The following is a 12,288-nucleotide window of genomic DNA, read 5'->3' on the forward strand; positions in this document are numbered from 1 at the left end:
TGTGAGCCAATGCTCACTAGTAATACTCCCACTCTGATGTTAATATATGCTCTCATGAATCCCACCATATGGCATGCCTAAACTGAAAGAGTGTGTTAGATTGTGCTAAAATTTCAAGCATTTGCAATGAGCAGTTGCTGAGAAAACTCACAGTGACGAAAATTTGTTACGGAGAGACACTAAAATTTGGTATGGACAGATGCACAGATAAACAGGCAGTTGGAATTAGATTTGTACAAAAATGAATCCCACCATATGGCATGCCTAGACAAAGATTGTGCTAAAATTTCAAGCATCTGCGATGAGTAGTTGCTGAGAAAACTGTGATGAAAATTTGTTACAGACACACAGACAGATGCACAAGGGTAAAACACTATACCCCCCCCCCCCTCTCCTTCAGAGTGGGGGTATAAAAATTTGATAATTTTTTTTAAAAACTGTGGAATCATCATTGTTTGTGGGGGACCAATGTTTGTGGATTTTGTGGGCCACCCTTATCCAAAGAGCATGAATTTACATCCCCATGAACAATACTATATAAGCTTTGTTAATGTATCTATTCAAGTTTTCTGTATATACAAGTTACTCCAAAAATTGTGTATCCAAGAACCACTAAAATTTTGGTTGCCCATGATGAGTCAACCCCACCAATTGAAATGATATTCCACAGTAATTTGAAATTCATTAGAGTTACTTATTTATGAAATTATTATCATTTTTTTTTACTCAAATAATTATGATTTCAATATTAAGTGTTAGATGGTAAAGATATTAATGAAGAAATATGCCAAGTTTGGACAAAATTGTTTCCATGGTGCTTAAAAAAAGTAACAAAATTGGGCACTTTTCATAGCTGCCTATATGTCGCAAAAAGAGGTGAGTAATACATTAAGATCACTGAGTCATATACAAGTAGCACAGATTAAGTTTCATCCCCCTCTGTATTACGCATGAAAAAATCCTTTTTAAATTTTAATAATCTGAAAAGTTATCTTAAGCCAAAGGCGGAACGCTTATAAACACAGAAAAATTATGGGAGTGGCCGGGTGCTTGATAGGAAATGAGCAATTGTTGGGAAGAACATCTATATGTAATTTTATGCCAGTTTCTTGAAAGCTGTTGAGCTTTTTACTACATCAAGCTTTCACAATTTCAGTTTTTGTTCTGAGCATAAATAGAATGCATACATGCTATCTACACCCTTTGGTTTTATTACTTGATTAAGTAAAAGGACATCTTAAAATTTCCTAAATGAATTATTTTGATTTGTGAAAAAAGAAATCAATACTGACCTACATTACTAGGATTTCTTTTAATTTTTTGTGCACTCAATATAATGATCAATTTTCTAATTATAATTCAAACTAGATTTTATTGAATAAAAAAACAGAATTGGACAGCTGATTTAGTGCATTCCCCCCGCTCTTTTCTTTCCCTTGTGTAGTTTCTACCAGTATTAATAGATGGTTAACGGAAAAGAACACTCTTTTATTATCCACAAATGGCATCCCTAATACTTCTTAAATACCATTATTGATTTTTAGATACTAGTACAATCTTTTACACAATCTGACATGGGCTGATTCTGGTCATCTTTGGAAAGTAGAAATCTAAACCTGATGAACTGAACAGCCTAGTCACAAAACATGAACCACAAGCTTTCTGAATTTTGAGTATTTTGTACTCATACATTCATACTGCCCCTTTCCTATTTTATGACAAACATTTTATTCAACAAAATAATCATTCTTGCCCCAGTAAGCACTACTGTTAGTGAGAGTCTCTAATAAGCATCCTTAATGCAGATTAATATGTACTTAATCTTGGGTGCTCTTAAATTAGAAAGATGTGTTATATAAGCAATCTCCTACTAAAATACATGTACTGTATATAAAACTTGGAAGTTTACACAACACACATCAAGTGCTCACAGTGGAATTTGAACTAGCAATCTTTCAGTTACTAGCCAAACACCTACAATCACTGATCCACAAGCTTTTACTCAATCCACACTAAAAAGGGTTGATGAAAATCTTGTTTTAAAAGAATTAAGGTTTACATGACTAGTTGTGGCCATGTTTTTCTTGAGAGGAAGATTTTTAAAGTTTTTTTTTTCTTACTCTATCAGGAAACTTGCATAGAACTTTTGTCTTTTGTGACCCGGTGGTTTGTAAGAACCCACCCTATCTTTATTTTTTGATTATCTCCCCTTGAAAAGGAGGCAGCTTCTGATTTCAACATGAATTCCCATCACCAGAGAATGGTTTGAGGCAAGTTTGGTTAAAATTGATCAAGTGGTTCTGGAGGAGGAGAGGAAAATGTGGTAAGTGACAATTTCATTGATATTTAATTTAGAAATAATTAATTACAGTAAGGAAAAGGCAAAATGAATGTAGCTTTTACTGGGATAAGTTCTATTAGCGTCGAAAGATCAAAATAACTTTAATTCAAAAATATTTTATTTAGTAAATTCAATAAAGATTGGGAAGCAGGCAAAGCCCATATATACCCTCTCCTTAATGAAAATCTAATCAAAATAACTTGAATTAAAATATTACTGCAGAAAGCTTGCTATTTTATCCTACAAAGAAAATATCAGAACTAAGATATATATATATAATGACCTCACAGGAGACTTAATGAAAAGCAAATGCATTGACTGTCATAAAGCAGTATAAATTCATTGACTTACTGCTCATAAGCTAGCTGTTAATTGTATGCTTTTTAAGAAAGAAATTATTTTATACTGCATCACATATCCAACACAGATGATGGTTTTGTTTTGATTCTGAAACATTCCAGTACGTGTGAATAGTATGACCATGTAGAGAAAAAAATGCTTACTTGTCTAAACTTTTCAGTAGCCAAGGAGAACACATAGGTCATTAAAAAGATCTCGGGCCAGTGGGGCTCTGGGTAGGTCTTCACTAGCACCACATATGTGTAGGCGGCCAGGAATGCAAAGTAGGTCATCTATAACAGAGACAATGGATGAAAAAGAAATGCCCCATTTTGTTACCTCAACATAATTGTTTAAATAAATGAACAATTATTAAGTTATTCAAATATTTCACCACTTTTTTTATATTAAGGAACTTGTTCTTTAATATGTTGAACTGGAAAGTGATAATATAAAAATATTTTTAGAAAAAAATCTGTCTTACATAGTTATAAAATACTAATACAACTTCAGATAATTTTATTTTTGATATCTGAAGGAGAATCAGAATTGCTAATCTTTTATTGCAACTAGGCCTATGTCAAAGCAGATTCTGTACTCACTGTGTAGAACCAGAACTTGGTGATGGGTGAGTTGTAGAACTCGTAGATTTTCTTTCCGAGTCTGAGTGGACTCTTCTTTTTCTTGCTCTGTAATTGAGAGTACTCCAGCGTGCTGTTGTTGTCCACAGGGCAGCTTCCATTCTCTTGAACCTTAATTTGAGCTGTCTCCACATTCATATCATCACAAAACATACTCTGTCAAATAATGAAACCTGGTTAAACCATCAGGATTGAAAACTTGTCATTCCACATCATAAAGATATGTACTTCATATGAATCAAATATTAACTTAAAGTAGTGTTGAAACATTTAATTTAAATTCTGAACTGAAGATATTATGATTAATGAAAGAAATATATTCAGATTTGTTTATATAAACATGCATTAATCTAACCAATGTTAATTTTAAAATTTGAAAGCTATGTATACCACTGTAAAATACTAAGTCAATGCATTTAAATGATAAATAATTGATTTATCAATTTTGAAATAGTTAAAATACCATTGCCAGGGAAGTTTAAAGAAGAAATGAATCACAAGTTGTTGTACATTAAAAGCTTCTCATGATCATGTATGGTCAACATGCATTCAGCTTAAAATCATTGCAGTTAGCTCCCTTTATCAGCCTTTACAATGATGTATTCTCATCTCATGCTATTACTGAATATATGTTTTCTGTTACAATACATTCAACCATAACCAATTCCATTTATAACAAATGTACATTTCCCTGCCCCTTCTGTCAAGCTGTATAAAAATTCTGTATATTATGTGTGGCACCTTTGATTTGCTTAAGGACTGTTTGAGTTGGCCATTAGACTGTCCATTTACACTAAGGCGGGGCACAGAGTGGGAGGTAGGAATGGTGTATACACCAGAGTACTAAGAAAATAGGAGATTGGATGAACTGAAATAAAACTCTATGCAACAAAAAAGGAAAGTTTTATACTTTAAAAAAGTGCATGAAATAAAATTTAGCAGAAAAAAAATCAGTAGACTATGAATCAAGTGAAGAAAAAAAATACAGGCTTATGAAGAAAATGCAATCAGAAATATTAGAGATGTTTTGTAGATGAGCATTAGAGTTATCCCTTTGGTGTACCTCATTCACATTGTCATCATCCAGGGAGCTGAAGGAGAGATCCTCTGTATCACTGTCATCATCCTCCAGCTCCTCCAAGTGCTCCTCCATAGTCTGGGGCATCAGTTGAAGCTCCTCCTTTGACTTGAATTCAAGGGCCATTGCATAGGGGGGAATCAGGATCCCAAGAATCACCTACAATACAAATTTCAAAAATTCATTTGTATTTGTAAATTAACTCTGACCAAGGCATTAATATGAAAAAAAAATCCAATTTCTTGTAGATAGGTCTTTTTTTTTTAATATAATAGAATAATTTGGGAAATACAATTACACAACATCATAACTGTCCTTACCTTAAGACTGCTGTTCTTTCTCATTCTAAGACCCCCCATCCAGAGGTCATTTATCAGGGTCTGGCAGCAAGTATGAGCCACAAAATCCTGATGCATGGCATCCACAGCCAGACTGAGACACGTCTGATCTGAGAAGTTCTTTAGTTCGTAGGTCAACAATTGCTGTGTGTAGTCGTCATCTATCTTATAGCAGTGTTCCAACATCTCCAGTGCCAATTTTTCAAATTCCCTATTTATGATATGGATGTCACTTGAGTTGGAATTAATTGACATTAAACCTGTCACAGCAACTGATGAAATATTATTCGAGCACAGCATTGGGTATTAGTGCATAAACTGTTTTTGTTTTTACAGAAAGTCATTATACATATTACTAATATCTGCAAGAGATAGAACTCTGACTACTGTAATCACTTTTTATTCATGAAAACTATATTTTTGCGTAATTACAAGAGACAGTCTGCTCACTAAACTTTCATTCTTGCATATGTTTTAATTATTAAGGATTATATTTAACAATGATCAGAATTTGTGAAATTTTTGTCATGCTAAATAAATACCATATGATTTTCTCACAAAAAATAAGGTGTTGTGAAAATTTGATGATCTACAATGTTGTGTGATGATCTCACTTTTTTCCAACTTACTTTCCATCATTTAAGAACTGCTCTGAAATGTCCACTTCTAGGTTATCTTCATCTGCTTCATGAGCCATGGCCTTGTACAGCTTACATGCTACCAAAGCCTGTTAGAGAGAAGGCCAATTCCTATACTTCTATACATATATATATAAAATTCCCAAAAACATTATCCTTTGAGAGCTATAACATAATTAATATCTGTATAAACTTCAATAAACAAGTCTCATAATCATTTAAGTAAAACATCTCCAAAGTGATAAATCTAATAAGATGTTTACCTTAGCCATGGCCTCTTCTCCATGCTGCCACATAAACAGCGCCATCTTCTGACGCTTCATCAGTACTGCCCAAATCATGAGATCATGGAAGGGGTAAGGGAAAAGCTCCTGTGCTTCCTTTGTGTCGATCATCAGAGGTAGTTCTGTCACAATGCTGTGAAGATTGCCTGCAGTATTCTGGAATTATAGCCATGAAAACTGATAGTTTATCACAGTAATGCCAAATACATCTTTTTTTTCAATTGAACAATTCATAAATTTTGCTTTTAACTGAAAACACTGCATGCAAGATCTTTAAAAGTAATAAAAAGCACTTCCTTTCTACAGTATGATTTGCTCCAACAAGAGAGAATTGTAATGTATAAACTTTTCTTTCCTTTTCAGGTAGACCTCCTCCTCTTACTTACATTTCTCTTGATAGCATTGTACTTTTGTCGGAATCGCTTTCTGCAGTAGGTTGACCTGAAGGCTCCTCCCATCAAATGTTCCATCACCATCCCTATATCTATCAGTGTGTAGTTATAGCTCGACAAAACATGCTGTGTTAAAAAAATCTCAGGTCAGTTTGTAGTCTTATACTTCATAAAATTTCCACTAAATTAGTGTTCAGTTCTCTCCACATGATAATTAAAAACATACTTAAAAATTAAAACCCTATTTATGCAAGTCTCTTCAAATTATTAAGTTTTAAATTTGTTATTATAATCTTATTAAGTTTTTTTTTCCATTTAATAATCTTAGTTTGGTACTAACCTTTTTGACATCCCTGATTAAGTATCGCAGTGTGTTTGCTGGACCCTGTCTCTACAAGTAGGGAGAAAAATTAGTCCTCTGTTGATGCATTGTTGGTGATGATACAGATTAAGACTTTTTAAACACTTAACTGTTTCTGAGTACTTACTGTGTTATAGAGTTCCTCCAGCCTAGGAATGGTGAGAAAGGTATGCATACTGACTCCATTCTCCAACAACAACTTAACAAAGTCTACCCTGTCATTAATGAGTGCATCCATCATAGCTTGTTCCAGAGATCCCTCCTATAACACAGATCAAGACTGTCTAAACTGGCTTATCTTTTACATGTACTGTAATTCATGCAGGTCAAATTCCATGGATTGTTAAAGAGCTATTTTGTGGGTGAATGTCTCCTTATAAAAGATAGGACCTATACATCAATCTCAATCATAAATTCATGAGGGGTACCTATGAAATCCACTAAAACTGAACTTCATGAGATTTCATCATTCTACACAATTGTTTTTTTAGTCATTTTATATGCTTATTCCATCATTCATATATTTACTGTTTTACTGCAGGATTTTTGGTTTCCAAATTGTCAAATCTTGCCATCTTTTCAAAGATATATCTTCAGCTTTTGAAGATTCTGATTTAAGTACATGTATTGATATTAATGTTGAGAATTAAAGTGTTGACATTCATGTTGAAAATGTTGACATTCATGTTGAGAATTAAGTGTTGACATTCATAATGAGAATGCTGACATTCATGTTGAGAATTGAGTGTTGACATTCATGTTGATAATGATAATTTTACTTACCGGCCATTCCTGTCCATAAGTAAAGATGTGACTACGGGCAATGTCAACTCTGTCCCAGGTCAAGGCCAAACTTAGCTGATCTGGGGCACTGGCGTTCGTTCCTACAAGTAAGTATTATACTTCTATATTTTTAATTAATAAGCAAAATTAGATGAGAATGTGATATTGAGGAAATTCTTAAGCAGAACTGTAAGTTGATTGCATATTCTATTTTGCAGAATCTGTGTGACATGGAATTTAATCTCTACATATACATGTATCCTGAAATCATATTCAAAAAGTTACAAAAATTTCTAATAATCTTAAAAAATAGGTTAGTTGAGATCAAGGTTTACAAACCTTTGAGGAGAGCTGTTAATATAGCCAGGTCAATGTCTTGAGCTCCCTCTCCCATTCGGAATACTGTGATCTGTAACAAAAAGACAAGAAACGTTTTAAAATATATATATCCTCTTTACCTAATTCTTTAAATAAGGTTTTATCTACCTGTCATAAACAACTTCTAAAACTCTACAAGAAATCTGATGACCATCAAGCAAAGTGTTCTTAAAACATTTGATGTTGTAGAAAACCTGCTTTGACCTTGACCTAAAAATCAATAGCATCATTTGCTTTTCATAGCCAACCCAAGATTAAAGTCAGATGACAAAAATGAAGTATTTTTACCCATTTCTTTGATGACATTTGATGTGGGTATATGACTTATTTTTAATGTTTATTAGATATCTAAAGAGCCATAATGGTAGCTCAGTCAGTAGAGCGTTTACTCCGTGTTTGGAGGGTCATGTGTTTGAATCATGGTCACGACTGACCTACGTTGATGAAAAATAGGTAGCAACTGTTCCTTCGCCAAGCGCATGGCACTCTAAAGTGAAAATTGCTGGTCCTTTGGATGATACCTTAAAAACTGAGGCCTCATGTCACGGTAGGTGTTGGCACCATAAAGAACCCTTACTGCTCAATGGCCCTGAGTGCCAAGTGGGGGTCTAAATTTGAAGCCCTTCACTAGTATATTGTGACATTCTATATGAGTGAAATATTCTTGATCAGAACATAAAACAACATACAATCAATCAATCAGATACCTAAAGACATTCTATATGGTTTTTTTTCCTTTCCTTTATGATGTTGCAACTAGAATAAATAAAACAAAAACTTAAGTAGTTGAGGAAGCTCTTTTAAACAATTTTGCACACAGGTTTTGGAGCTGCCTCCTCAGTGTCCTTACTCACTAGGCATAAATATGTCATAAATAAATTGAAGATATTTATAAGCATATATAAATTTTAAAAAATCATCCTTGAAAAAAGGCTACAGCAATATCAAATGGGAAATTAAGTTTCTTTAAGATGCAAATTCATATCATCATCTTCGTACATGAATTATTATTCAGCCTTTATTCCTGAAATAGTTTAACAACAGGTTTTATTTCACTTCGTACCATGTCCCCTGCATGTCTTGTATAAATTATTTGAAAGTCTTCAAAGTGACACTAATGTTCTGACCTTGACCCTGTAAGATCATGCTTCTAACAAGCACGTTCCTGTTCATTCTTTGCAAGTTTAAAACATTAAAAAAGTTGGCAAATGGGAGCTTGAGGCAGAGCAACTAATAAAACACAAAACAAAAGAGGTTCATTGGCCACAATGCTCACACAGTTGCCATTTCTCCCTGACAAATATATGACATATTCAACGAAATTAGTACAAACATTCGTCAATTGTTTAACAATAATTTTCGCCACAAAAATATTGGAAGACCATTTTTTTGTATTTCTAATTACACTTGAACTACCTAAATCATAAAATTAAAAACCTCTGAGGAAACAGAGGAAAATTGAAGACTTTACTCTAAAGAGCTACATTTACTTTATATATGCATAAAATGGCCCTGTCCCTTTAATTTTCTATTATTGGAACAGGCTTTGTGAAATAGCAATGTTCTTGTATTTTGCAGAAAACAGGTGTATTTGAGCACCTTAAGCAAAGAATTAAAATAAGAGCACACATACTCCTCAATCCAAAAAATAAAATGTTTATATTCTCCAGAAACAGTTCTATCATTATATACCGGCCTGCACATTTTAAATCAGAGGCTGTGCTATATACAAAATATTGAAAAATAGCTTAAATTTTTTACCATTTTTGAAGGAATTTTCAGAATATGGGTATAATGATACAATTCATGACTTCATAACACATTAATGGCTAGCGAGAAAATCATGTCATTTTTTAAGTCCAAGTGATATTCGATGCATTGTCAACTATAATTGAGCAGTTTTGATTTTTCAAAGGCCCCAAGTAAACCTTGCCCTTTAACTCTTGAAAATTCAAAACTGATAAAAATACATTTTTGAATTCACATCTTTCAAATATGATGTTATGACCCTAGATTAATATATTAAGTACCAGTATACAATGTACTGTATTTTTATTTAGTTCTAAAGAGATTGTGTGGTTTTTAAATGTAATTTTCTGTACATTTTGTTTCATTTACCAGTAAGCTAATTAAGAAGAAAATTTTAATGAATAAAATTATGTAAATGTAAATGCTAAATGCAGTCTGTCAAACTCTCTTCTTACAGTTCAATGATGTATAAAGAACAAAGATTTGTTTAAAGTAAAAAAAAAGAAAAAAAAAAAAAAAGAACCTGTGCTGCATTTTTGGCCTGAGAAACTCAAGATTAAAACTATGTATCGCTGGCCTAATTTAATTTTTTTTTTTTCTAGTTTTTAAAACAACTTTAAAAGTTATTATAATAATCTTTGACAAAAAAAAAGTCTTAGATTATTTCATCTCTATCTATGAAAAAAAGACAATCATATACAGTAAATATAGTACATGCATGTATTAAAAAAAAACTATGAAATAAAAATTCATCATGTATTGGTTATGTTGATCAATATCTTTTATTTGTTGATAAGTAAAATCACACCCAAAATTGTACAAAAATTTAAACAAATAGTGAAAAACATTTGACATTAACAACAGTGCAAGCTCATTATGTCACTTTTCATTCTGACAATCCTGCAGGTGTTTTTAAAATACTACCATTTTTTTCCCCTCTAACAATTAAGTTGCTAAATTTAGGTGATTCTATTTTTCACTTGAAAAGCTGTACGTGAACATCATCAATTTTCTACTTTTCTTCACAAAAGTAATTTATTAATGTATATATAACAATATACAGTCAAACCTCTTTATCTTGGAACTCAATGGAAGAAAAAACTTCAAAATATTTTAAGATTCAAGAAACCAAGGTTGAAATACATGAAGAAGAAGAGGCTCTTGGGCCACATCACTCACCTGAACACTTTAGTTAGAGAAAATCAGAAATCGGTTCAGTATTGAAAAGTTTAAATATATAAGTGGTCCCATTCTACCCCAAGAGGGACAGGGGAGGGAGTCATGATTTGAACAAACTTGAATCTACACTAACTGAAGATGCTCCCTTATTTACATGGCTAATCATGGCTTTAAAACAATTTTAAAGATTTTTCCCTCTATATTCCTGTATAAAAGTTTCATCTTCTATTGTGGCCCCACCCTACCACCAGGGGTCATGATTAGAACAAGCTTGAATCTAAACTACCTGAGGATGCTTTCATACAAATATGACCAATCATGGCTTTGCTGTTCTTCAGGAAAAGATTTTTAAAGATTCTTTCTGTATATTCCATTTCAAACTTTGATTTCTCAATGTGGTTCCACCCTATCCCCAGAAGTCATGATTTGAACAAACTTGAATATACACTAACTGAGGATGCTTTCAAATAAATTTGACTGATCATGGATTTGCTGTACTTGAGAAGAAGATATTTAAAGATTTTCCTTATATATTCCTATGTAAAACTTTGATCCCCCATTGTGACCCCACCTTACCCCCTGGGGGTCCTGATTTGAACATACTTGAATCTGCACTACCTGAAGTTGCTTCAGTATAAATATGATTAATCATGACTTTCCTGTTTTTGAGAAGAAGAATTTTAATTTTTTCCTATATATTCCTATGTATCTTTATTCCCCTACCATGGCCCCACCCTACTTCTGAGGCTCATAATTTGAACAAACTTGAATCTACACTATATAATAAGCTTTAATATATTTTCTGGCCTTGTGGTTATTGAGAAGATCCTTGAAAGATGATATTAATTTTCCTATAATTCTTAATTCTCTCCTCTCGAAAGAGGTCATGGCACTTCATTTGAATGAACCTAAATCTCCTTCACCCAGGAATGCTTATTGGCAAGTTTGATTAAAATTAGCCCAGTGGTTCTTGAGGAGAAGTCAAAAATGTGAAAAGTTTAAAGACAACACATGACAAACAGATGCCAGACCAGGGGTGTGCAATTACAAAAATTAGTTAATAGCCCGTCGGGCTAGTGGCAGTAACAAAGTTACTAGCCCGAGGTTGTCAGTCACTAGCCCATTAAGTATCGAAAACAATACATGTATAAGTATAACAAAAAGGTAAAAAAAAAAACCATTTAAGTTGAAATAAATAAAACAAATAATGGTTTGCGCTTTGTTATTGTCAGGTACTTCGACTATAACTGTCACAGAAACGACTGGCGATAGCAACACAATATATATATATAGGTTAAAACGAATTAAAGATTATGATTTTACAACAAAGTTAATTCGTACATCAATTCAGTCGATGTAAATATATGTATACTTTCGTTTTAGATTTACTAGCCCGACGGGCTAATGCAGTATAGATTTATGATAGCCCGACCTCAAAAATTGGTAGCCCCGGGCGTCGGGCGATGGTAATTGCACACCCCTGCAGACACACTTCAATCAGAAGAGCTCACTTGAGCCTTCGGGGTCAGATGAGCTAAAATGTAGCTGGGAGTTCCAAGGGACTTTGACATATTCATAATATTTGAGAAATCAGTATTAGATACTGAAGTTCCACCATACCTCACTAACAATTCCTGTTTATATCTTTTGAAGTTAATCCCCATAGCAGCTGAAATTAACAGAACATTCACCCAAATTGCACTTCTCTGCATTTGCAGAATAATGCAAGTTTCTTTTTTTCTGCCTCTAAAATTACTTGGTCACCTGTTCTATACCAAAATCAGCAA

General features: G+C 33.1%; 1 protein-coding gene across 3 annotated transcripts in view; it reads right to left on the bottom strand.

Annotated features, from left to right (window-relative positions):
- Positions 1-12,288, bottom strand: part of LOC133182233 (transient receptor potential cation channel subfamily M member 3-like) — a 94,335-nt gene that overhangs the window by 17,657 nt on the left and 64,390 nt on the right. For 2 of the 3 annotated variants that reach the window (XM_061316990.1, XM_061316989.1), the window contains exons 10-21: positions 7,535-7,604; positions 7,196-7,296; positions 6,540-6,674; positions 6,392-6,442; positions 6,046-6,177; positions 5,639-5,815; positions 5,367-5,464; positions 4,720-4,948; positions 4,385-4,558; positions 4,063-4,164; positions 3,283-3,477; positions 2,845-2,973 (exon numbers count right to left, since the gene is read on the bottom strand). In XM_061316990.1, the coding sequence (XP_061172974.1) occupies positions 2,845-2,973; positions 3,283-3,477; positions 4,063-4,164; positions 4,385-4,558; positions 4,720-4,948; positions 5,367-5,464; positions 5,639-5,815; positions 6,046-6,177; positions 6,392-6,442; positions 6,540-6,674; positions 7,196-7,296; positions 7,535-7,604 (1,593 nt within the window). The remainder of the gene's footprint in view (positions 1-2,844; positions 2,974-3,282; positions 3,478-4,062; positions 4,165-4,384; positions 4,559-4,719; positions 4,949-5,366; positions 5,465-5,638; positions 5,816-6,045; positions 6,178-6,391; positions 6,443-6,539; positions 6,675-7,195; positions 7,297-7,534; positions 7,605-12,288) is intronic. The other variant, XM_061316991.1, reaches the window with a different exon arrangement.

The sequence above is a fragment of the Saccostrea echinata genome, unplaced genomic scaffold (assembly GCF_033153115.1).
Source record: "Saccostrea echinata isolate AGI-Se365-2 ecotype Australia unplaced genomic scaffold, CSIRO_AGI_Sech_v1 ptg000009l, whole genome shotgun sequence".
In the NCBI taxonomy this organism is placed as follows: domain Eukaryota; kingdom Metazoa; phylum Mollusca; class Bivalvia; order Ostreida; family Ostreidae; genus Saccostrea; species Saccostrea echinata.